At 37.4% G+C, this 27,692-nt stretch overlaps 1 protein-coding gene across 1 annotated transcript; it reads left to right on the top strand.

Moving 5' to 3' along the window:
• On the top strand, positions 1-27,692 carry CYTIP (cytohesin 1 interacting protein). Its single transcript, XM_007461795.1, has 8 exons — positions 1-240; positions 7,132-7,181; positions 7,395-7,449; positions 12,483-12,585; positions 12,799-12,892; positions 15,658-15,727; positions 23,725-23,791; positions 26,237-27,692. The coding sequence occupies exons 1-8, from the start codon at positions 67-69 to the stop codon at positions 26,695-26,697; spliced, it is 1,074 nt and encodes a 357-aa protein (XP_007461857.1). The 5' UTR covers positions 1-66; the 3' UTR covers positions 26,698-27,692.

Genomic DNA, 27,692 nt, shown 5'->3' with positions numbered 1-27,692 from the left:
CTTTTAGCTTCCCCCAGCCTGCAAGGCCACTCAGCCATGTGCTAGCTAGAGTAATCTTTATTCACAATGTCTTTACAAAGGCTCATGCAACAGAGCGGCAATGGCAATTTCGTGGAGTACTGCGCTGGTCCAGCGTATAGCTCTTACCCCACACTCACAGGCAGCTTTCCCATGGATGATAATAGAAGGCTTCAAATGCTGGCAGATACTGTGGCTACTTTGCCTCGGGGAAGAAAGCAGGTATGATTGCTATTTTGTACCTTTTAGAGTGTTCATGTTCTCTTGAGGGCAGAGTGATATGTTTGTCTGACTGCATACTAAAAATGTTATTTTAGCTGCTTTGGAATTAGTGGCTCAGGGTTTGGGTGAGGAAGGAGGTGAGGAACCCAGAGAGCTCCTGCGCTAATCCTTAAACCTTGAAGATTTAAGACTATAAGACAACACTTTTAAGGCAAAAGTTAAAAGAAGATTGTTTTTCTCGCTGGAAGAGGTGTTCAGGTAAAATAAAAATCATTGAGCGCATCAGCTTGAAGAAGGTGTATGTAGACACAACCAGCTTGAGAGTTAGTGTTCCTTTTTCCTTTTTCCAATGTCTCCCATTAATTCCTTCCCTCCCAGCCTCTCTCCCAGTCGTTGATAGTCATTTTAGTTCATAATCCAATGAGAATACTTTTTTTAGGGCAAATTTTATTGACTAAATTATCTTCAGTTCTGGGGCACTGGCACATACCTCACACTATTGGGAATTAAGACTCTTAATGGGATAAATGAGTGCAAGATCCACCACTTACTAGCTGTGGAATCTTGAGTAGAGTCACACTCTTCTCTAAGATTCAGTTTTGTTTTTTCTAAAATGAAGATAATAATAGACCAGCCAGTGGGGCTCTTCTGCGGCTTAAGTGAGGAAATGTACAGTGCTTAACAGAGTGACTGACATGTAGTATGTGCTCAATAATTATGCTATTATTTTAATTTTTATTGAAAAGTATTTCCCTAGAGAGGAAAACTCATTTGGAAAAAATCCATGTACAACTGGATTTATTGTGAGGTTTTTTTTCATTTTTCAATTTTCAGCTAGTAAAAAAAAATTTAAACCAAAACACCTCTTCAGATTTTGGTTAAATAACTTGCTGTAATGCCCCACGTACATATCTGAATACAGAAAATATGAAGAATTGCTTTAAAGCATGAATTTTTGCCCTTAAATCTTGTATGCACATCATATGTTCCTCTTAAGCCTTCTAATTTCAGGATTAGAGAGTTATAGCATAGTGGGAGAGTTGTGATCTTTTTTCAGTGATGTACATAGCTGATTCCTTGGTATTTTTCACAATGAAGATAAGGGAATAATTTGTCATGGTCTGGATGATTGATCCTTTTCAATCCAAAAGTGCCTTTATGACATTGTTTAACATAATAATGAATATTCTTATCAATTTACTGTCTGAAACTAAAGCAACTGTGGGAAGTACCAAAATCTCTATTCACTTTTCATATGTACAGCAGTGTAGGGTGTACAAAGATGAGAAGGACACTTTTTCCTGGCCTTATAGGGTTTACAATTGAGTAGGCAGAACCAATAGGCATTATACAACATAAAATAACATACCTGCTCCAATCCAAGTACATGTCTTTGAATACAGCCTTGAAGGATAGATGTTCCAGATATTGAAGGGTATTCCAGATCAAAGGAATAATTAAAATGCCGCAGCACAGATCTTGGGGCTCTTAGGGCAGTTTAAGTAACAACACATTATTGTGTTAGGTGGACCTGATGAGAGTCTGTGTGGGAGGGGAGGGGGGACCTCAGAGCTGGGCTGCTTTACACAACACTTGGACACCTCCCCTGAGGAGGTAGTAATTTGACCAGCACAGGGAAACAACTGAGCATGACTGAGTAGAAGGTTTTAGGAACCTTAGTCGGACAACATGCTTGTCGGTAAGTGGGTAGAGACTAGCAGTGAGGGAGCAACTTTTGTAGTTGGAGAAAGAAGATTCGAAGGAATGCAGAAGAGGCTCAGAGGCTTGGCTGTGAAGGCGGTGAAGGAGACACATCTGGTTTTAAGCCTGAGCGAAGGTAGCATGAACTAAAAAGAGGAATCAGTAGAAGGCTATTGGCAGAAGATAATGAGAGAGATGTAGGCATGTGAGATGTATCTGAGTGTGTGTGTGTGTGTGTGTGTATAATCTGGATAATATCTACACATACACACACATTTCCACACCAGTTATTTTATTCATATGTTCTCATCTTTTTCAGTTCTTCTCTTTTCCCTTTTCTCATATTCTTTCCCGTGGTAAGACTTTTCCTATTCAAACAGCTTTTTCTTACTGTTGTGAGATTTACTTAAGAAAAAAAAAAAAGGCAAAACAAAGCATCTTGTATACGATACTTCTGATTCTGTACAATTATCATCAATGAGGCTTGATGCAAGTTTATCCCAACAGTTCAGAATTTTCCGAATGGATGTTCATTTCCCTTAACTGGTTTTTTAGAGAATAATCACCTATTTGGCACTGACTGAACTTAAGGCAACAAGATCCCTTTGAGGCAATCCCACAAGCAGGTGTTTCTCTGCCCACTGTTATTTTCAACCCTTTCAGGGCTGATGTCAACAATTCATACTTCTTGTTATCATTGGCTTTGCTTTCTGCAAAGCTCTATCTGGTTAGCCAGGGTGTTTATACTCAACATTATTTAAAAACAGATTTCTGTGTGTTTATATGATCTCAGTACCTTTATTTGTAGGAGGGGACACACTCCCAGTATGGCTCCTACTTTTGAACATGGTTTTAGAAAAAAAAAAATCTCTACAATAGAAAACGCTGTAGGAAGGAGACAGGACGAAGTAACGTCATCTTGATGAATGTGGCAATGCTAAAGGAGTACCGTTGGAACTTACACCCACTCTCCCAAGGGTAGTAGGTTGTCATTGGAAAGTAGTTTTCACTGAATGCTATAGTGAAAACCTGACAACCAGAGGAGAAGCCTGAATGTGCATTAGTGGGACCATAGACAGACTCTCTTTGCCTGGTTTTCTTTTGGTTATCGAATTATTACTAAATAGACAACTTCTGGAAGGGTTATCTCACTTATAAGTTCAGGTACAGAATATTGTGCTAAACCCGGTAATGCATGTATTTCTGGGATGGGTTCTGCCCTTCAGGAGCTTTTACATTATTTCTGGCTACACACCCATCCATTACCAAAACTCCCAAGTGTTCCTGACTGCAAGATATTTTGATCATTTAATGTATACTTTTAGTAGAAAACTGTTACTTTCACTACAAAAGAATTTGAAAAGTATTCTCTAATCCATACTGTGGTATGCTTAGAGACAATATCCAAAAATTTTTTCTTGGAAAAGAGGTTCATGGGCCCACAATGAGACTTTCCTGAGAAGCCACAACATTCTATTTGGGTTCCTAAAGGGCCCTTAAAGTTAAAAACTTGAGTTCAGCTCTATTATTTTGCTAATCTTAGAATATTTCTGTGGAGCCCTGCTATCCTAAAGCTCCTGACTTAAACAGGAAAAAAAAAAACAAACCTGTGTTCATGGAAGAATTGGGAAGAATGAGGCAGGGGACTGGAAAGGGAGCAGAGCACATAATTTTGGGACTTTTGAAACAAACAACAAAAACAAAAATACCTCATCTGTGAATAGGTATCCTCCCCTCCCCAACCCACAACAGTTTCAGGAAATGAGTACACAGTGGGGACAGGAAGTAACAGGCTGTTACTTAGCAGCAGAAGTGGCTTCAGTATGGAACTACAAGCTGCTCTGCAGGGCTGTCTGTCTGGCTCTAGGGCAGATTATTCCTAGTTTTTGCAAACTGACAGCTGAAGTATTTGGTCTTGGTTTCCCACTAAAGAGGGGCATTGTGAATCATTGCATAGCAGCAAAAATTACATTTTTAAAATTGATGTCTAATCTTTTAAGTCATCTGACTAAAAACAAGAGACGGATCCTCAGCCCTACCCCAGGCATCTTTATTTTAGAGGCTAGCAAGGGGTTAAAGAGCTTTGTCTACTCAGCAGATGTAATTGAATGTGTAGTGTGCAGCCCTGCCAAACTGCTAAACCTAGATTTCTCATATTAGATAATGTGTAATAAAAGACAGCTGTTGCCAGCATATGCTGTTCATTGCACACCAGTTCCTCATTCATGAGTTTTGCTGTCATCCCCACAGCCCTAAGAAAAAGCTCAGGCTGGGAGGGCAGTCAAGGGAGCAGAGACTCCACAGGTCAGGTTCTAGAAGAGGGCTGCTCACTCCAGGGCTGCAGGGAAAACTTCTTCTAAAGTGTAAGACCTTTGGTAAGACCTCAGACGTACTTCTTGTCACTTAGGCAGATAGTTGGTTGAACCCTGAGAACATTCCTTTCCACATTGCCTGAGTCTGACAGCCCAGATCAAAACCAAGTAAGCATTGTGGCAAGATGTGGAACGTGTCAGAGAATTTGATGGTGCTTAATTTATTTAAATTGTTTTTTATTTAAACGTTAGGTGCCTATGACAGGCTCATTGCTGATCCAGAGTGGAAACTAATTCATAATTTGATTTAGTCTGAGTTTTTCCTTTGTGTCACTGATGACCTGGATCAGTCAGTCCACAAGAATTGAGTATCTGCTCTGCATCTCACCTTGTGCTAGGCAGATATTTCCATCTTAATCTAGTTGATTAGCTAGATAGAAAGGTTAGACGGAGAGAGGTGGGGAAATTTCCTTCTCTATAGAAGTCTGGGATTTGTCATGTGGACTTAAACAATTTTATATTTGAATCTATATCTAGAATAACTTTTGATTTAGAAGGCAGGTTAATGGTGGAAGAGATGAAATCTTGAAGTTCCCATCAATGCTATGATTATTTGCTTAGCAAAAGGGTATTTAAAATTGGTGAAGGAAGGCTCAAAAGTGTAAGGACTCATTAATTTTTGCCACCATTCGTTCATTTAGCAGTTGTGTATTAAGGCATTGCTGACTGACTTTGTTTTCTATTAGTCCTTTTTCTATGGTTCTTGCTGTTTTGCGATTCCGGTGTTTGTTTTTTATCATTGTTTGTTTTCTTTCATTTTAAATTTTACTTTATATTTTTAAATGTCTACCCTTGAGCTTTTCCTATGGATATTTAATTTAATGAAGGACAGAGTTGAAGATTCTTTTACTTTGGATCTCCCACCACCTCTTACCTGCTCTTATTGTAGTCTAGTAGTTTACTTCTGTTTGTCTGTTTAGCTGTTTTTACGGTTCCACTCGACTCCAGGCCCTGTGATGGGCGCTGGGGTAGAAAGTAAAACAAATACATTCCCCAAGAGGCCCAAAGGATACGGGGAATTATGAACAGAAGTGAGGTATTTAATCCAATCTGCCCTTCACATAAATACACATCTATGCCTCCACATGAATGAATATGTGCATTATCTGATGAATATTGACAGCAAGAGTAATAATTTTAAATATAAACCCTAGTTATGATTTACAGATAGCACGATTAGGTATGACCTACCTAAGTACTTTACAATCTGAAATAAGGATCAAAGCCAAGCAAATGGAAATAATGAAAGTAGATTAAGAAAATGTGTGTACAGTATAATAGAGAGGTTGAGAATGCTTGGGCATATCAAATTTACTGCTATCTTCCACAAGAAGGCAGCCTACTGCATAACTGAATGGTCCCCACCCTTGTTAATGGTACTTATCAGGACAAAATCAGGCTGAAACAAACCATACAAACTGTTATAGGTCTTCCACAGTTAGTCCTTATAAATTGAAAATAGATACTTTTTAGCAAATATAGAGAACTTTCTTCTTTTTTTGGTTCTGAGCCTTCCTATTGCAGTCTTCACGATGATAGAAATGACTTGAAGTCCAAAACTGACAAGAGAGGAAAATATAATTAATATACATCAAATTGTTATGAAGAGATCAGGTCTTCATTACATTAACATTACTGACCAGTGGCCAAATTCTGAACACTGAGCCATTCCAGAAAATTTGTGACAATGCTGACATTTTGTACTTGGTAATTCAAATTCCTTATAGTGATGTAAGCTTCTCCACTAACAAATGCCTTAATGAAGATTTAATTTGTGCATTAATTTCTTCTACGTGTTTTTCTCCTGGCTTTCATCCTCTATTTTACTTTTATTTGTTTGGACTCCTGCGTTGATCTCCTGATATCTTCTGTAGTCCTTGACATATGAGAAGCATAATAGGTTGCCAGTTAAATAAACACCATGGGTTAACTAGTAGAATGAGCTTATGTTTTGGAGCCCTGGACCAACACTTGAGGAAGAGCTAATTAACATTTGTTAATTCCTAAGCAAATAAACAAAACAAAAAACACAAAAACTCACTATAATTACCTTAAAAACAAGATGCCACTTTTTGTTAACTTTTACTTTGTTTATAATGGTAGACTGTATCCTGGAAGCTTATGTTTATATGATCTTTTCCCAAAACATGCAGAGGAGTAAATGTGTTGTTATTTATACCATTTACATCATTCTGAGGTTCCTTTCCTTTCTTGGCTGGAAATCTCACTGTACTCTTTTAAAACTATTGCAAAAATAAATCATAAAAAGAATTGAGGTTTTGAGTCTCTGATTTCACCCGAATTGTGCTTCTGGGTATTAGTTAGTTCTTTAGAGATGATTTTATCCTGCTAAAAACAGTAACATATTGAACTATTACAATAAACACAGTCATTTCATCAGCATCTCCCCAAACTATCAACTATTTGGGTCTTATATGCCATTCCATGGGTGTTATTTTTCTTTGAATTTCAGTGTGATTATAAATTGCTGTGGTTAACCTTTCAGAGGCTATTTTAAATACAGATTAGATATGAAGTTCTTTTTGGAAGCTTTGGAGCTTTGCCACATTACATTAACTCTTTTGCCATGGGGTATTATTATGGAAGCCTCATTTAATCTTTCAAGTGGACTGCCTGAACGGTCCCTTTCCCAGCTCTCCTTTGCTATTGATAGAGAATGGAAATTATGGCCTTTCTGTAACAATTTCCCAGGAGCTGGGCCAAAGAAGGTGATAAAGAACAAAGTCCTTTGTGATACAGGACATTTTGCAGATGTGTCTTAAGGACCTTTGAATAACTGTGTGCTTGTGTTTTTCAGCTTGCTCTGACGAGATCAAGTTCTTTAGGTGACTTTTTCTGGTCTCAAAGGTAAAGAAATTAATTTATTTTTTGGTTTCTCAGCAAGATATTTAGGAACACAGCTTTCCAGGCTGTTGATATCACACACACTCATAGAGTCTTATATACTACAGTTTACATAAACATCAGCTATTTTTTATTGACAGTTACTTTTAATGATAGGTATGTGCCAAATGTTATACTTTGATCTTCATGCCTAATTTTTTGTTTTTTGTTTTACAGAAAGCTTGTTACTGTGGAAAAACAAGATAAAGGAAAATTTGGGTTTGAAATTCAGGTGGGCAGTTTTCAGATTTTCCAGACTTTTAATGAAGAAAGTGGCACTGGTTATGTCATGATATTTGCAGAGAAGAATGAAGTTGGGCTTAGGGAATGATGGAGGCTGTGACTTGTTTTCAATGTTTTTGGTAGTTTTTCAGTGTGTTGGGTACCATCAAGGAAAGAAAACATTCAGCGGATAAAAAACCCACCCTGAGACATAGTCTGCTTCTTGTTTGTAGCGCTTTAGTCTTCTGGTAGGTTTGAGACTGATCAGAAATTCTTGATATCAGCCAGCTCATAAATAAGAGAGTGATGTACTATTTATAATGTGCATTTTATATATTTGCGTTAGTGATGTGTTTTTTTTAACATCTTTATTGGAGTATAATTGCTTTACAATGTTGTGTTAGTTTCTGCTGTATAACAAAGTGAATCAGCTATATGTATACATATATCCCCATATCCCCTCCCTGTTGCATCTCCCTCCCACCCTCCCTATCCCACCCCTCTAGGTGGTCACAAAGCACCAAGCTGATCTCCCTGTGCTATGCGCTGCTTCCCACTAGCTGTCTGTTTTACATTTGGTAGTGTATATATGTCAATGTCACTCTCTCACTTCGTCCCAGCTTACCCTTCCCCCTCCCCGTGTCCTCAGGTCCATTCTCTATGTCTGCGTCTTTATTCCTGTCCTGCCCCTAGGTTCTTCAGAACCATTTTTTTTAGATTCCATATATATGTGTTAGCATACAGTATTTGTTTTTCTCTTTCTGACTTACTTCACTCTGTAGGACAGACTCTAGGTCCATCCACCTCACTACAAATAACTCAGTTTCGTTTCTTTTTATGGCTGAGTAATATTCCATTGTATATATGTGCCACATCTTCTTTATCCATTCATCTGTCGATGGACACTTAGGTTGCTTCCATGTCCTGGCTATTGTAAGTAGTGCCACAATGAATATTGTGGTACATGACTCTTTTGGAATTATGGTTTTCTCAGGGTATATGCCCAGTAGTGGGATTGCTGGGTCGTATGGTAGTTCTTTTTTAGTTTTTTAAGGAACTGCCATACTGTTCTCCATAGTGGCTATATCAATTTACATTCCCACCAACGGTGAAAGAGGGTTCCCTTTTCTCCACACCCTCTCCAGCATTTAAACAGCATTTTGCAGGGTTTTTTTTTTTCCGGTACATGGGCCTCTCACTGTTGTGGCCTCTCCCGTCGCGGAGCACAGGCCCTGGACATGCAGGCTCAGCAGCCATGGCTCACGGGCCCAGCCGCTCCGCGGCAAGTGGGATCTTCCCGGACCGGGGCACGAACCCGTGTCCCCTGCATCGGCAGGCAGACTCTCAACCACTGCGCCACCAGGGAAGCCCCTCATTATAGTTTTGATTTGCATTTCTCTAATGATTAGTGATGTTGAGCATCCTTTCATGTGTCTTTTGGCAATCTGTATACCTTCTTGGAGAAATGTCTATTTAGGGCTTCTGCCCATTTTCAGACTGGGCTGTTTGTTTTTTTGATATTGAGCTACATGAGCTGCTTGTATATTTTGGAGATTAATCCTTTGTCAGTTGCTTCATTTGCAAATATTTTCTCCCATTCTGAGGGTTGTCTTTTCATCTTGTTTATGGTTTCCTTTGGTGTGTAAAAGCTAAGTTTCATTAGGTCCCATTTGTTTATTTTTGTTTTTATTTCCATTTCTCTAGGAGGTGGGTCAAAAAGGATCTTCCTGTGATTTATGTCATGGAGTGTTCTGCCTATGTTTTCCTCTAAGAGTTTTATAGTGTCTGGCCTTACATTTAGGCCTTTAATCCATTTTGAGTTTATTTTTGCGTATGGTGTTAGGAAGTGTTCTAATTTCATTCTTTGACATGTAGCTGTCCAGTTTTCCTAGCACCACTTATTGAAGGGGCTGTCTTTTCTCCATTGTATATTCTTGCCTCCTTCATCAAAGATAAGGTGACCATATGTGTGTGGGTTTATCCTGTTCTGGGCTTTCTATCCTGTTCCATTGATCTATATTTCTGTTTTTGTGCCAGTACCATATTGTCTTGATTACTGTAGCTTTGTAGTATAGTCTGAAGTCAGGTAGCCTGATTCTTCCAGCTCCATTTTTCTTTCTCAGGATTGCTTTTGCTATGGCAACATTTTTAAACTATTATTTGAAACACTTAAGAACATTTGGCTCTATGTGTGTATTGTCTCATGCTTTAGGAAAATTTTGACTTCTTTATGGATTTCTATTTAGTAGCCTAAGAATTTCATTTCTTATTTGCTGTCTGCTTTTCATGGCCATATTTGCTAAGGTGATGAGTTAGGTCAAATGAAGTCTAGTCTAATTAAGTGCAAGAGAAGTAGTTTAAGTATTACCGTGTTCTTTTTCCATTACACTTTTGCATTTCTTTTAGAGGCATTTTGCATAACCATATCCTTATACTGCACATCAGTTTTTATATCTTAACTTTGGTGCTGCCTTCAGAAAACTTTGGTGACTAAATATAAGCCCCACAGTTGTAAAGTCAGTGTGTTTTTAGATTAGGAACAGGAAGCTGCTATGTAAGATGTGTTTTATGAATAAAGAAACAAAATGGAACTCTAGCTGCAATGAATAGGGAGAAGGCTCTAGGAGAAAAGAAGAGACCTTCTCCTTTCTTAGCTCCTCTACTTTTGAATTTGGTGAAATCTCTAATTCTTCCATCAGGTTTTAGAAGCATAGTACTCTCTCTTGTTCCTCATTCACATGAAACACTTCTTATTCTGTTGTAGAGACACTATGCTTTTTGTGACCACTTTTCAAATGAGATTATCCCCAAGGATGTGCAGTGATTGCTACTGAAAACAGGAGCAAAGTCTACTCACTTACTCTTACTTAATGTTACCAGCGAGGATCTCTTCTCATTTTTCTATAGACATGTCACTGCTTCCCCCATGTTTCTCCCTTATACCATAAACACTCTACATGAAGCAAGAATCAAAACTATCATTAGTAGACAGCAGGCTATAGTGCCTTGAAACTTTGTGGATTCACGTGAGCTAATGGCTTCACCTCTGGACTGCAGCATGTCTGTGCTATCTTAGTGATGCAAGGATCCACGCCTCTGCAAATTCCCTTATGGTGTATGCTTTCCATTACCAGCTCTATGCCATAACCTGTTCTCTAGTACTCATAACATTTGTAGTAGTCATCAAATAGGGGACATGCTCTGGGAACATTTTGAAGACCAGATAGAACCTCACGTACCCTTATTGTGCCCCCATCATTAACACATATTTGGGCCCTGGTCTACCAGGTGCAGGGCATGCTGGGAGAGAACAAGTCCACCTCCTCTGGTTTCCATGGGTGCTAGTTTTTTGCTGCTACAGAGAGTAATGTAGTAATTTGGCAGGAAGATAGACCTTAGATTCATGTACACCTGAGTTCATATTCTTTCAGTGCTACCTTAGTGGGTTCTTAGGCACTTCAAATGAACTAACACATAAAGTACTTAGTTATGTGCCTGGTTCCAGTAGAAGATCAGCAAATGACAACTGTTAGAATGAAGGCTATCAGGCATGAGAAAGGCAATGTACTTTTGTGTCTCTAGGAAATGATTGAGCTAGAAGACTGGATAAAAGAGAGAAATATCCAACTAATAATTTCTTACCAAAACTTGGGGACCTCTGCCTTTCCTTCTCTAAGCCACAAATTTTACACCTGTTGCAAACATATACACAGGTGCAGGCTACATCAATTAACATGTTCCCCCTTCACTGTACTCACCTTGCTCCCTGGACATGGAGGGTAGGTTCTCACTGCTAATGAGAATCATTACAACAGTGGTTTCCCAAAGGAGCGTCTGTTATAGCTTTGGTTCATGTCCTCCATGAACCAGACCACCCTTCCATCTCTGGAAGGGCCCGGGCTGTGGCAAGAAGACTCCCTGGCAGAAAAGCTGTTAAAGGGATCTCTGGCATAGATGGAAAGTAGATTACACGATCTCTGAAAGTCCCCTCTATCTTTAAGATACAGGGATTCTAAATGCCTTGCAGAGTACATAGAAATCTCTTAGGTTAACAAAGTCAAGTTTCTAGAAGTTTGACTGACTTCTGGTTCTGCTGGTTCTGGAGCCTGTAGGTCTGTAAAATCAAAAGGAATGAACATCAGACATTCATTTTTCCACAGGAAAGCAGTGCTGGAATGTGGTTTAATTTTAGGAAACAGATGTTTAGAAGACTTACTCAACTCAGAATGCTGATTTTGATTCTAAATGCAGCGAGACCTCATAACTTAAATATATGAAAAAGAAAAATATAGGTCCTTGGGCCACTCTATTCACCAAACACTTGTGCTGTGTTCTTGGTACAAATCGAAAACAAAAACAAAAACAAAACCAAGCTGCTTTTGCCAAATTGAGGCCAGAGCCCAAGCGTAACTTTTTCTAATTTAGTCGAGTGGCTAATGAATGAGTATTTAGGGCAGATGTACCACCGAGTGCTCAGGAATGAAGGTAATTGAGTCAATCATAGTGCTTTTGAATGAATGCAGGGCAGATTGTCATTATTTGCAGAACTCTGATTTAAAATAATTATTGTTGGCATATCTCCCTTGCTGGATATGTACTGTTTCTTACGCTCCTGTAATAAGTACTTTAGCTCAGGAGAACCACATAGAGATTTTTCTCTCTGCTCTTGGCCATATTGTTTTAGCCCATTGGGAAAAGAGAAACCAAATTTTTCTTGTTAAATATGCAATAATGATAGCATCAGGTGGTCTCTTAGGCTTGAAAGTCTTAAGCCAGTCTTATCCTACTTTCTTTCTTAAGCCAGATGTATTTTTTATGAATGGAGTCAGCTACAGATTGTGTGGGAGAAGTGTAAGATTGGTACTTAGATTTAGTTTATATTCAGAAAAGCTTCCCAAATTGTTCTTTGCACTTATCTATTATGCTGCTTAAGGTAACTGATGCCACTTAATATTTTTTTAACAAATAGATTTTGAGTTTTTTGGTAATGGTAATCTATTTTATATTTGGTAATGGTAGTTATGTATCCCTTTAATTTTACAGACTTACAGGCTCCAAAACCAGAACACCTGCTCCTCAGAGATGTGCACCCTGATCTGCAAAATCCAGGAGGATAGCCCAGCACACTGCGCTGGCCTGCAAGCCGGTAAGTTAGAACTATGCTCATGTTAGGAATTATTTAAATAGCAAGAAAAATAACTTTTTTGATAGTGAAGGTCAGGACATGATTGTTGCTTTGAATTTCCTTAACTCCTTTATGTTGCCAAGGTTTGGGTCTTGCTTGTTTTATTTCATTCGTGGGTCAGGAAAGATTATTTAACCAACCGTTTTAACACTCATTTTTCTTGGCATCTCCCAGGTGATGTCCTTGCAAATATCAATGGTGTGAGCACAGAAGGTTTTACCCACAAACAAGTTGTTGACCTGATCAGATCATCAGGAAACCTGCTAATGTAACTATCTGGCTGCTTCCCGTGGGGCTTCAAAAATGTTACAGTCTCTCATAATGCCTGTTGAGTGAATGAATAGGCTTTTTGTTCAGGATCACAAGAAGGGAGGCAGTGCATCATAGCTTGGGGATTGGGTACAGATGTTTTTATCAGTTCCTTTTGTTTCTCAAGGTTTCCTCAAACTTGAACATGTTGTCAACATCTGAAGTCAGAGGACATCAATAGCCCAAACATCTGAGTGGGCGGGATAGCATTTTTTAAATTTTATTTTTAATTCAAATTCAATTAAACTGGCACACATTCTCTTTGGACGGAGAGGAATGGGTCCAATTTCCATGGCTGATATAATCCTGTGGTTAGAACAAATGAAAGGTCAGAAGGGCTGAGTTTTTTCCTCTTCTACCACCAGCCAATTGTTTTTCTCTCCTAGTGTTCTGTTTGAAAGAACAGTCTGCTCGGCCCTCATGCCGTGCAACACACACACTCACATCTGCTACTATTCCCAACTTACTAATGGGACATTTGTTTCCCCAGTTAGAGATTCAACTGACATTTCCACCCTTAGTAACTAATAAGACCTTAGTAATTAGTTAAAAGATGGAATTCACCCATTCACTAAAATGATATTTATTGAGCAAATACTATGTTTCCAGCTCTGTGATAGGCTCAGGAGAGATAAAGACTCTTCTGTTGCTTTATTGTGGAAGGAGATAGGTAAGAAGAGGCTGCAAAAATAAGTAATTTTGATATTTCAGTTATTGATAAGTGCTATAAAGAAAGTAAAACAAGAAATGGGATAGAACATTGAGTGAGAGGGCTGCTATTTTAGCTTAAGTGTTTAAAGTGGTCCTTTCTCAGAAGGTGAGCTTTGAGCTGAAAGCGAAATGAAGAGAAGGGATGGTTAGATGAACTCCTGGTGAGAACATTTCAGGTAAAGGGAGAGGTCTCTGAGTTCTCAAAGTGGGCTTGGCTTATTCAAGGGATAGAGAGGAAGCCAGTGTAATTGGTAGTTGGTGAATTAGGAAGAGTATAGTAAGAAATGAAGACAGAGAGTTCTCCAGGGAGCAGAGTATGGGCCTCACCAGCCAGGCTTAATAGTTTTAGAATTTATTCTGATCATCTCATTTATTCTTCACAGAAGTTAGTTATATTCCTATTTATAAACGAAGTGACTCAGGCTGAAATGAGGTTTAGTTAAGACCAACCATCTAGTAAATGCCAGGGCTGGGATTTGACCATCTGCTCTGGATGCCAGGCTCTATTCTCCAGCTACACCACAGCTGCTCCTTGTAAGCTGCCAATAAAAAATCTGCTGGACACTTTTTAGTGATTCTAGTCTAAAACTTCAAAGGATATTTCTTTGGGGTTTGTGTGAGAGTAGTTTTGAAAGATGACTGGTGGTGGTAGAGGACTGAGTCCAACTCTATGAATCCTATGAGTTCAGGGTAAAAGTTGGGGCCACTTGATCTCCAGAGAAACTTGAGTCTATAAGGTAGGAATCATATAGAGTCCAGGAGAACATGCTGGTGATTAGAAACAGAAACCTATATTCCAGATGGGTAAAGTGAGCAGACCTCAGGTGGATAATTAAAGAGTATTGGGTGGAGACAATTGGAAATCCAGAGATAAGGAAGATGAGAGACCGTTCGTACAAATACTGAAGAGAGCGGCCAATCTATGGCTGCAGTTCTGCCCACAGACATCTATTGCTTGGGCAGGTCAGGTCAACATTAAAGTGCCAAATAGATTCATAGGGATTGTCACTATCGCCCAGAGTCAAGACCCGCTAATGAGAAAGCAGACAACGTGTTCTCTTGCTATCATCTCATTATCTTGGGTATAATGCTGTTGGAAATAGAGGGAAACTGGTCTCTGCATTTAATACTATTATTTTACCATGTCTTGAAAATTTTCTTGCATCTTTATAGAGTTACAGCTTATTTATCAAAATGAATTTGAACCAATAGTTTAAAAATGCTTAGTTGTATAACTCACATATCATATTTATCTTATGCAGATTGATGGCATCTAACTTGAGCCCACAAAACAAATCAAATCACTCAGGATAGAGCAAGTCTTTTTATTTTTAGAAGGGCATTTGGTATAGGGAGAAAGAATACCATTAGATGGGTAATTTTAAGATTAAAGTTTGTACACTTAAAAGGTTTTGAGATGAGAGAGTCATATGGAAGTTATTATCTCATAGTGGTTGTGGTTCTATTTGTTCTAGTTCCAAAATTAAGGCAATTTACAGAGGTAAAATTTCCTAGAATCTTAGGGAAGAAAGGATTTTCCCTTGTTTCAAGAAATAGCTACTTGACTCCATTGTTTGAAAGTCCCTAGTTTCATTGCTGTATCCCTCACTTTTAGCACGATGTCTAGAGTCTGGCACATAGTAGATGCCCAATAAATAGTCACCAAATGAAGGAGGTGATTCACCCAGACCACACAGGAATAGGTTCTAGCAGAGAACAACCGTCATTGCCATATAGGGGCTTCTATAAAGTGAGCTACAGTTTACAAATAAACCAGAGTCTTTTCTTTCAGTCACCCTCTCAAAGAGAGTATTTATTTTCCATATTCTTTCTTAGAATGTTGTCAGAAGGTTTGGCTTACATCCAAATCCTTGAAGTGCCATGAGAATGGTAACATTTACGTTGCTTTTTAAGGGTAGCCTGTGCTCAAAGTGTAGTACTCCATAAGGATGGTACTTGTTTGAAAGAATCACTCATGCTATTCCCCTCCCCCTCCTTTTTTTCTTAAAACAGGATAGAGACTCTTAATGGAACAATGATTCTCAAAAGAACAGAGCTTGAGGCAAAGCTGCAAGTTTTAAAGGTAATTTAATTTAATACAGTGAGACACATTTTTCATCCTTGAATGTGAGTGGTAGAATAAAGATCTGTTTGAAGAATTGAGATAGCCCTTGAAGATGAAATGTCGTGATGAGACTAAACTGCTGAATTATCAAGAGCCATACAATTACCTTTGCAGGAATATTAAATTCCACAAACCAGGGCAAATCACTTTCTTCCTTCCTCCTTCTGCATGTCTATGAGGCTCAGAAAGGCAACAGGAAGGCACATCACCTGAAGAACTTTTCATTAATGCACCTGTGATCTCTTTCAATTTACATTTTGTTTGGAAAAAACCAAAGAAGTAGAAGCTGTCTTTTTGTCATTTTCCCAAGTGCTATATATGTGTGCAGGAGGGCCTGGGATTTTTGTTTTTCTGTTGTCCTCCTCTGCGTCCTTTCGTTTTGCCTCATTCTTACTACAGAAATCATCTTCCTCTACTCCTGTGGCTGTCCTTGAATCTACTTTCACTGGCAAATACAATGTCAGCTTTGAAGAGGAAATTAAAGTTTACAGGAGATAGTGTACAATGCAGGATGTTCAGTGAAAATTCTCTAGGCTATTTGAGGGTCTTAAAAATCTCAGTTTGCTAGACTGGTGAGGTTCTGGAAGACCATGAAGTCTAGGCCCTCGCTCATGTGCATCTCAGGATGTGCTCAGTTATTGAGCTCAAGAGGGTAGAGTTAGTATATTCCTACCTTATCTTTTATTCCTCCCTCTACCACATTTAATTCATCAACAAGACCTGTTTTCTTCTTTGTCAACATTGGTTTTATATTCTTGTCATTTTGCTTACCCCTGTGATCTTTTGAATCAATTTATAAAATTCATTGGAAAAAAGTCCTCTTTAGACTGTGATAGTAATTGAATCGTATTTATAGAATAAGTGATATCAATCGACGTTATTATGGTTTTTGCTTTCCTTACTTCAAACACAGGATCTCTCTTTCCATTCAGGTCTTTTATGTACTTCAAAAACATTTTGTAATTTCTTCATACATTTTTATATATCTTTCATTATATTTATTCCTATATACCTTCTAATTTTTTTGCTATAATAAATGTGGTCTTTTATATTTTCAACTGCTTATTGCTATTGATTTTTGTATAAAGTTTTAAATCCAGGAGTCTTGCTGAACTCCCTTTATTTTAGTAATATGTTTGTAGATTCCCTTGAATTTTTTTATATAAACATAGTATCATCTGCAAATAATGAAAGTTTTGCCCCTTTACTCCCAATTATTCAACTAGTTTATTTTTTCTTCTCTTACAATATTAGCTAGGACCCTCAGGATGTTGTAAGTAGTGAGTCTTATTCTTCATGTTAAAAGGGGTGCCTCTAACATTTTACCATTAAATTTTTGTAAGGAGTAAATAGTTCTTCATATTATATTTAGGTTTTTTAAATTGTCGAAGGTTAATTTGTTTCTGGAAAAGAGAGAGAGTCTTAGTGAACATCATTTTCAAAAAAGTAAAACTGGCTTTTTCAGGCTTTTGTAAAAAAAAAAAAAAAAGGAAAATGTAGAGTGTAAACTAGTGATGTTATTTAAAACATAAGTGAAAAATAGGTTTATGTTTCATGGAATAAAGAACTCTCTTGCACAACACATATTTGCATATGCTTCTAAGCATTTTCTGTTCTTTGAACATTTTCTCTTGAACTTTTAATATACATACTTTATTATTTTTTCTAATCTAGAAAAATTTCAACATCTCCATCCTCTCCCAGAATATCATGAGGACCTTAACATGTTTAAATGTCCATTTAAGGCTCCATCTTCCTTATTATTGCTTACTTGAGAAAATTCTATCCATTTTTAAAATGAAAAAGACAGGCTTTTTTTCTTAACAGCTGGTAAACAAGTATACCAACCTGTGAACTGTCAGCCTTGCCCTTGTTTCTTGTATTCTGCTCTTTACCTCTGGGTTTACTTTCCTTCTTGCTGTAATATTATACTCCTTTAGTGAGGGTAGGTGGGTCTTTATTGAAAAATATCTATTTCACTGCTACTATAGAGAGTTTTATAGGTAATTGAATTATTCTAAGTTGGTGTTTTGTCTCCTTAGCACTTTGAACGCTTTGTTCCTTTGATATTTTGTTTATGAGGGAGCTCCTAATTGTTTATCCTTTGTAAGGTACTCTGCATTTTCTATATTTTCTTCTAAAAGTTTTAAAGCTTTTTAATATCCAAGTCTTTATTCATTCAGTATTAATTTTTGTATGTAGTATGAGATAGGATTCCAATTTTGTTTTATTTTTTTCTATTTGAGTACTCAGTTCTCCCAGTACCATTTATCTTATACAGTCCTTCTTTTTCCCCAACGGACCTGCAGTAAAACCTCTATTTTTAAGCTAGTTCCAGATATGAATGGATCTTACAGGCTTCCAATTCTGGTCCATTGATCAATTTGTTTATTTCAAACTCAGCTATTGTACCTTTGTAATAAATATTGATGTCTGATTGGGCAAGCTTTCCAGGTTATTCTTGGCCCTTTGGTTGTCTGTATACATTTTAGAATCAGATTGTTAAGTTCTATGAATGTATGTTGGAGCTTTGATAGATAATACGGCTTTATATAGAAAGATCAATTTGAGGAGACTTGACATCCATATGGTATTGAGTTTTCTTACTGACAGACTATCTCAGTAAATAATTTTTAATTATTTTCTTTGTCTTTCCATAAATTCCTATAATTTTATGTAGATAGATCCTATGCAGCTTTTATTAGATTTATACCTTTGTAAAATGATTTTTGTTCTTATTATAGCTTCTTTATTAAAAATAATGTTTTGATTGAGATTAATGTGTAGATGTGTGAAATCAATTTTTCTGTGCTGTTAACACCCTGCTAAACTATATAATTTCTAATAAATTACAGATTATTTTGAGTTTCTCATGAAGATAATAGCTATCTGCTGAGAATGATATTTAGCTCTTTTTCTTATTTTGCTACACTGGTTAAGGCCTATAATACAATGATGGATAGAAGCTAAAATAGTAGGCATCCGTGCTTTGCTTTTGACCTTAAAGGGGATTCTTTTGATTCTTTCCTGTCTCTAGGGTTATACTTTTCAGGTTAAGGAGGTTCCCTTCTACACCAAGTTTTCTGGTAGTTTTTACAGTGCTCGTGTATTAAATTGTATCAAATACTTTTTTTCTATAAGTGTTGAGGTGGTCTTCTCATATATTTATTTTTAAAAATCTGTCAATTTGGTGAATAACATTTAAAGATTTTCTAATGTAAAACCACCCTTGCATTTCTATAATAAATCCAACCAGGTCATAATTTATCATCTTTTTAATATACTTGTAGATTTGATTTGATTACATTTTCTTTAGCATTGTTGAGGGTAACTTCATCTTACAGGTAGAATGGCTTGTAATTTTCTTTTCTCAGACTATCTTTTTTACTTTTGGTATCAAATTTACTGGACTCTTAGCATGAGGTGAGGAGTCTCTTCCCCTTTTCGTTCTGTGGTAGAATTCTTGTAACGCTATCTGAATCATCTGGGCTTGTGTTTCTTTTTGATGTGAATACTTCTAAACTCAGTTTCAGTTTCTTTATTAGTTATAAGACTGCTCAGGCTTTCTATTTTTGTTTGTTTGAGCCAGGTTTATTGCATGATGTTTTTGTTAATAAAGTTTTAAAATTTTCATATTTATTGCATGAAGTTGATAATAAACATTCTGTTCTCATCTTTTTCTTTTCTATCGCAGCTGTGCTTGTGTCCCCATTTTCATTTGTACTACTTTTTATGCCTTCTTTCTATTTTTTTCTTCTTGGTAATTATCTCTAGAGGATTTCCCATTTTTAAGCTCTTTTCAAAACCCAGTATTTCAATTTGGGGCAATTTTTCATCTTTTGCTGGTTGCTTTTAAGGTGTTCTTTTGTCTTTCCTGATTTACAGTTTCACCACAATGTGATTAGGTCTGGATTCATTTCTAAATTTATACTGCTTGGAACTTGCAGTGTCCTTCCAGTCTAAAGACTTCTGACTTTCTTCAGTTTTGGATAATTATCAGCTTGACCTTTTTGAATACACCTTCCTCATCATTCCCTGGATTATCTTCTGAAATTTCTGTTAGACATATTTCAGAGTCTTTTGATTTACTTTCCATGCTTCCTAACCACTTCAGATTTTGTATCACTTTATCTTTTTTGTTATGTTATTTTTTATTGAAGTATAGTCGATTTACAATATTGTGTTCATTTCAGGTGTACAGCAAAGTGACTGAGTTATACATATATGTGTGTATACATCTACTATATCTATATTCTTTTTTTCAGTTTTTTTCACTGTTATGTTATTTTTGAATTCCTTAGTAATATCTTCAGTAATGTTGTCTGTGTTCTGTATAGAATGTTTTTTCTCTTGAGTTTTAAAAGTTAATTTTTTATTTTCAAATAGTTCTTTTTCATGTCTATCTGTTCTTCCTTTGTTTCAAATTTCTTATTCTTAGGAACATCACATTTCTCTCTCAGAGGATTGTAAATATTCTTATTTTAAAGTCTTTGAACACTTTTCTATTTTGATTTTGTTGTAGAGAGTCCATGTACTGATTATCAGTTTTGTTATCTTTCTTATCATTAAACTTCTGTGGAGCTCTGGAGTCTGGATTGCCCATTTCCCTGGGCCTCTCCCTTCCACTCAGTGTGAGAGTTGGGCAGTGGCCTCTGCTCTGCACTTCAAGGCTTCCGGTCTAAAGCCAGGTCTGGCAGCTTGGATGCCTTCCCTGGAGGGCCAGTGTGCTGCTCAGTTCAGGTCATGAGGCTACGTTTATGTGCTCCTGCTTCTCTGGGTACATATTCTCCATGAGCTTTAGTCGCCCTCAACAGCTTTGCTCAGCTCCTTTTCACAATGGTGGAGCTTCAGCCAAGGTTCTTCTCTCAAGCAGGAAACTTGTCTTTGTCTCTGCCTCACATAATTGCATTTAAACTATCGCCATAGGGTCCAATTTCCTTGTGACCTCTTTCTTTTTCTCCAGGTCCAGAAGACTTTTGGGTTCATTTCTGCTCACTTTCTTTCATTTCTGTTCCTTTTCTAATCTTGAAATTATGAGATTTCCAGCTCATCTCTTGAGCCAGAAATGTCTGGGTCTGACCTATTTACCAGAGTCAGGTTGGCTTCCCCTTCACACAATGACATTTAGTTTGTGCATCCTACATGTGCATTGTGTCCCTCAAAGACTCTTTGTGGGGCCATAACCTCTTCTTTAGAAACAATGGTGCCTTCTGAGCTGTGTTTTCAGGGATTCCCTTTCTCATGGCCTGTGATTCAAATGTTTAACATGAAAACAGCACATCTAGTGGTCTGAGGGACCTACTTTTTAATCCAGCTCTGATATTTACTGGGTTTGTAGCCCTTGGGAAATATTTTGCTACATTAAACCTTTATTTTCTAATCTGGAACTTTTTAGGACAGTTAGAAAAATTAAACAGCATATTATCCATGAAAGCACTATAAAAGTAGTAAAGTGCCATGAAAATGTTTAGCTATATGTCTCATGTAGAATGAAAACGTTGGAGATATGTTCAACCAAAATATCCAGTCTGTGATAGCTGAGTGTTGTTCCAGGAAGCCATCCTTTCATTTATTCATTTAGCCAATATTTACTGAGCATCTGCTATGTACCAGGCGCTGAGCTAGGCACAGCGAGGTGACGTGATCCAGTAGGGTTAAATCTCACATGTACTTTAATTTTCTTCTAACAGTGAGAGGTTAGATTTGTCCAAATACACTACTGTGATATTAATAATAGGCTGACTCTGAGGAAAATAAGGAAGCTTCAATATAGACTAAAAACTCTTAGTCACTTTGACACATCTGCTCTTTGCATTGGTATTTTCTTGGTTTAAGTGACGGCATACTTAGATGACTGGGACAAATCAACAGATTTGACATTTAAAAACCTTGACTTTCACAGAAACTGTTTGGCAAGCTCTAACTTTGTATTTCTGCATAGTAAGTGCAGAAATACAACTTCCTCTTCTCCCTATAATTAGTTTTGAGCATCAGTCTATCCTTATGCTCCCCAACTAGACTCTATTCTCTTGCAAGAGATAAACCTCTTTAAGAAAGAAAAAAGGGCTTGGTATATATGCCAGATCCTTGCTAGTTCTGTACTTCCTGGTTTCCTAACTCTGACCTTCACATGACCACAGGTTTACAAGAGCTGTAATTCAGGTAGCCCAGCAGTCTCATAGCCAGGTAGACTATATTATAGTACAGAAAGAACAAGAAATTAACTGAGCCAGGTAATGCCAGGTGGCTTTGACTCATTGATTGCATATTATATTGACAATCATAGTGATTGCTGCTAAATGTTACTCTTATCAAGGCTTGGAAAATCCTGCCCAGTGATTGTTCAATCCCTGAACTGAGGAACCAGCCACTTTCCCCCTTAAACACTTAATGACATTCTTGTAATATTTTCTTTTCCTTCAGTCTTCCCCTTCCAATTGTGCTTCCCCCCCCCCCTCTTTCTTTTTAGCCTTCATCTGCCCCTTCCAGATTGATTTGTACAAAGGACCACTTGTTTCCAACTAGGCTGGCTGTCCTTCAGGATAAGTGTCCCCAGGCAAATCTGAGCTGTGCTTACCTGCTGGATTTGCTGTGGGGACCTGAAATGGCAAAGGAAGGGGTGGAGTAAAGAACAAAGAAGGAGAGGGAGAAGGAGCCTTTTTGCCTTTGTCAGATGCCTTCTGCTTGGTTGACTTTTGATTCCAGCCTGTGGGCTAGGCCAGGCCTCACGTGCAGTCGTGACCATTACAGCAGCCGTTTCATCCTTCCCTGGGCCACTGCTCTCATGTGCGGGGCAGCCAAGGAAGGAACCAGTTAAGAAGTCAGGGTGCTTACAGTGTTCTAAGTTTAGCCCTCCAAGGAAGCCTTTTAGAACTGGTCAGCTTCCCCTTTTGGGTATAGAAAATAAGTAGATATCCAGCAGAAAAGACTATTTTAGTGCCCCAGGCTTATAGAATGATGGTGTTTTTTTTTTTTTTAATTGAAGTATAGTTGATTTATAATATTGTATTAGTTTCAGGTGTACAGCAAAGTCATTCAGTTATACATCTATTTTTTTTTTTCAGATTTTTCTCCATTACTTGTTATTACAAGACACTGAATGTAGTTCCCTATGCTGTACACTAAATCCTTGTTGTTTACTATCTTACGTATAGTGGTGTGTATCTCTTGATCCCATACTCATAATTTATCCCTCCTCCCGTTCCCACTTTGATAACCATAAGTTTGTTTTCTATGTCTGTGAGTCTGTTTCTGTTTTGTAAATAAGTTTATTTGTATCATATTTCAGATTCCACATATAAGTGACATCATATGGTATTTATCTTTCCTGTCTGACGTACTTCACTTAGTATGATAATCTCTAGGTCCATCCGTGTTGCCGCAAATGACATTATTTCATTCTTTTTTTATGGCTGAGTAATATTTTGTTGTATACGTATACCACATCTTCTGTATCCATTCAAAATGATCATGGTATTTTTTGAACATTTACTAAGCTGTACCCACTGTTCCAACCATTTTACATTTACTAATGCATTTAATCCTCATGACAATTCCCAGGTTTAGGTTCTGTTGTTGTTCTCATATTGCTGATGGAAGAAGCCTAGAGTGTAAAGCCTTGCCGAAACAGCTAGTAAATGGACACAAACCTAAGCAATCTGTTTCTCTAATATTTTTAAATGAAAAGTATCTAAATATCATTGTTCCTATTATCTGTTTTTTCTATTGAAATGACATCATTGTTTCAACTTGTTGGTGATACTAGATTATTTCTTGAGAAATTAGTGTTCCCAATATTCTGCTTTTATACAGAAAAAGAATCTTTCAAATGAGTGGGAGGGATTGTTAGTGATAGAAAGAAATGAAAAAAAATTAATGACAAATCTCAACACCTGGAAGTAAATTGCTATCTTCACTGGGGTTTCCAAATAATTAGCACTTTTCTTCTTTCTCAGCAAACCTTGAAGAGAAAATGGGTGGAGTTCAGATCTCTGCAATTACAGGAACAGCGCCTGCTTCATGGTAAATGTGATTTCCTGTTCAGAAACCACACTTAACATTTCATTCTTTCAGTACTTCTGCCTCTACATTGTTTTAAGATTATCATCATTACAAGAAAAAAATTGCCTAGCATGGATTGAGAATAGTAGCCTGTGTTTCTTTGGCATGGCTTTTGGAGTGACCACTGTATATGGAGGAGGGGTAAGTCATCATCACACCCCCTCCTCCATACACAGAACACATGCACATGAAAACATGGACACAGGGGCATGTGTGCACTCGCTCTCAAGAGGCACCTGGGGATTTTAGAAGAGTAAATATGAATGATTGCCTGATTTTCCCACTACTTCAGCAGATGAATTAAATTCCTGAGAACATCTGCGGTTCAGGGGCTGGGTAGTTCTCAGAAACTCTTGAAGCTGGGAATGGTAACATGCTTCTTGGGTGGAGCTCCTATTATTTGCTCAAATTGTGTAAGTTACAGTAAGGCAGAGAAATCCTTCCTCATGGCCCTCAAATCCAAAACAGAAATATGAGGGATCGTTATAACAGTAAATGCATGGCTCTTGCTGTTGTGTACATTCTGAAAAGAAGGGTTGAGTTTAAAATTTGTTGACATGGCATTTGCCATGTGACTGGTATAACCTGAGGAATGAACTTGTAGATACAAATAATTCACTGAAACCACTAACTGTGTGGGTGTGAAATATAGGTTGTATCTTCTTCAGATAACACAGAGCTATAGCATCTCTATAACCTTAGAATATCTGTTTGTTAAAAGTGATAATCTGTTTACAGAAGAAGGATACATTTAATTCTTAATTAGGCACTAATTTATGGCTTAGGGGCTTGTGTCAAAGTTCTGTTTTTTTCAAAAAATGAAACATGTATGAGTTACTTCTCTTCTCTGTGTTTCTAAATTAATATTCTCAAAAACCTATAGCAGGCTTTGTTGGGGGGGGGGGATCTGAAGTTTGCTAACCAGACAGAGGCACACATTTCTGGCCGCTTCCTGGATTTCTGTAGACTTGAGGGTGTTTGGGATATCTTTGCCTCTACTTCCGGAGCATCCTGGAGTGGAGATGGGGTTTGATCTGGTAAGTGTAGGCAGTTCTATGGCTTTATGGAAGTGGCCTTGTATAGACACGATCCTTAGTTCAGAATCAAGGAGTTTGACTTTTCATAGGTCATTGTTGTACATATTTTTTGAGAGATTGAATGAGTTCTTTAGCTTACTTTTTCTAGACCTACAGTAAATATCCAGGGCATGAGTTCCTACAAGCCAACTGCTCGCCAATCAAAAGAAATTCATCAGCTTGTTGGGAGATGAAATAAAATTGGTTTTGTTAACAAAAAGGAAAGCATTATAGCTAGTCACCACAGGGCTGGCCCTACCTAACCTTGCAGATCAAATGGAAAAATAAGCAGTCTCTTTTTATAGTGTCAACCAAGGACAAAGGAGAGCAGAATTAGAGGTTATCAGCACAAAATAGAACAATTTCTGAGTGTGTAAGGTTCTATTACTTGTCCTGAAGCAAAGTCATCTTCTAATGATGTTTTTCTCATGCTAGTATTACAAATAATCTCCTTTCTTTTAGCAGCATACTAACCAACTCAAATAGTACAGAAACAAGTGGGATATGAACAGGCTGTTGGTATGAGATTAAAATTTGAGTTTGGAGAGCCCAGATGTAGGTTATAAAAGGTTGATGAAGAAATTCAGCTAAGCAGATAACATTCAATTTCTTCAAATGAATTATTACTTATTTTAGGACAGGGATATTTTCTGGGTACACTACCATTTCAAAGCATTTAAGTATTAAAGTGTTCTAAGAATCAACTGGGCATATCGAGGCTGGAAGATATCCTTTCTGTTTTAAACATCTTTGAATTCTCTAATAATCAGCCTACAGGGGCAGGCTTTATAACTGTGTTTCCCATACACTTCAAGTGATGTTATAACAATTTTACAATTATTAAAAAAAAATAGTAACTAAAATTCAGAGGAACTAAAATAGAGAAAATCCATAAGAGGCATTTCCCCAAGTATATTCTTTGGAGCCCATTTCTATGATAATTTTAATAAAAGGTGGCATGGTCACTACAGTATAAGAAATGATTCTTTTGGAAATTCATAAGTCACACTGGCATACTGTTAGATGAGTTGAACTGTTCTCATATGAAGACTCTTGTTTCAATTTATTTAATCTAGCATTACCATTTTTGTCACCATAGAACCCTTTTACCTGGAAACTAGTTCATGAACAAATAGTTTGAAAAATCATACTATAAGGTTTATCGAATGGTCTCATGAACAGTTACTTATTCATGCAAGTGAAAATTTAGTGAAAAGTATTATTTACCCTTAGTTTTTCTTGTGCCCTTCAAAGAGAAATTTGGTGTATTTACTTGTAAGGAGCGATGCTCAGATCCATTTCCCAGTAGGCTTTGTTTTCTGCTTTCTAGGTGATGCATCTAACTGCCCAAGTTTGGAAAATATGGACATAGATGAATCAGCTTTGTTTGGACCCCTGCCGGGTTCAGCTCTCCTGGACCGGAGTCGCTTATCCAGTGAGAGCAGCTGTAAGAGCTGCCTGAGCTCCATGACGATAGACAGTGAGGATGGGTACCAGACATGTGTGTCTGAAGACTCGAGCAGGGAAGCCTTCAGCCGGCAGACAAGCACAGATGATGAGTGTTTTGTCCTCAAGGATGGGGATGATTTTCTGAAGAGGTGTTCTTCAAGGAGGAACCAGAGCATTAGTTCTGCTAGTAGTGGGTCCATGTCTCCCTTGTGGGAAGGCAACTTCTCAAGCATGTTTGGGACTCTGCCCAGGAAAAGCAGAAGGGGAAGTGTCCGGAAACAGCTCTTAAAATTCATCCCTGGCCTTCATCGCGCTGTGGAAGAGGAAGAGAGTCGCTTTTAATGGGTTGTAGTGCCCTTTCGTATTAGCTTATTTCATAAATATCTTCAGATTCATTTAGACCAACTCCACCCAGCTTAGTGGGAAAGTGCAGATGGATTGCAAAACTGACATCCCATTTCATGGCAAGAGTGAACTTTATTTAAATTTTTGTATCATTATGTTTGCTCCTTCAATCATTTTTTTAACCAGAACAACTCAAGTTCCAAGCAGGCAGTAGGAAAATTAAGTAATAAATAAGAAAATATAACAAATTAACACAAGTGCCTGCTCATTTTAATGCTGCCTGTGAAGGCAAGAGTAAAATTTATTTTCTAGATTATTCATGTAAAACGTTGAGAACTTTTTGGAGTCAAGTGTGAATAAGAAAGTGACAGAATATAATTATTTGGAATACCTTCTATAGGTTAATTGGTAGGTTACAAAACTTTTTATTTGCTTAAGCTCATTAGCCTTTGGGGAGGCTTATTATTAATAGGCAATTATGAATGTTTCTGTTCAAATCTATGAAAGATTATAAACAAAGATGATCATCAGCCCTTTTTTACATCCACAATGACAATAAATCAGGAAGTATAAGATTTAATATGGGGGTTTAAACTTTATGAGATCCATGGAAAGATGTTATCTAAGATGGGTGCTAAGGAAGACTATAGTAAGTCCTTTTTTATTGGTAGCCTAAACAAAATGGATGAGGATGTCATTCTTACCTAATTCAACTTTTGTTCTGCCTAAACATTGATGACAAGTCTAGCTCTCTCAAGATCCTACAGCCTTGTGATTTTTTTGAGCAAATGTCTAAAATTTGAAAAATTAATCAGGAAAAGTATTTTCCTCCTGTAGATTTTTTTCCACATTACTCCTCACTTTATATTATATATTCCAAATAGTTATTGCCTCAGCACTCTTTTGTGTATTAGTTATGTTAGTATCACATCTAGCCTTTCAATCATATTTTTATTCAATACCCATTAAAGTCCATGATTTCTCTGTTCTGG

Source organism: Lipotes vexillifer, unplaced genomic scaffold (assembly GCF_000442215.2).
Source record: "Lipotes vexillifer unplaced genomic scaffold, Lipotes_vexillifer_v1.1 scaffold1925, whole genome shotgun sequence".
NCBI lineage: Eukaryota > Metazoa > Chordata > Mammalia > Artiodactyla > Lipotidae > Lipotes > Lipotes vexillifer.
Note: the sequence above shows the minus strand (reverse complement) of the source record. Positions and strands in the feature narration are given on the sequence as shown.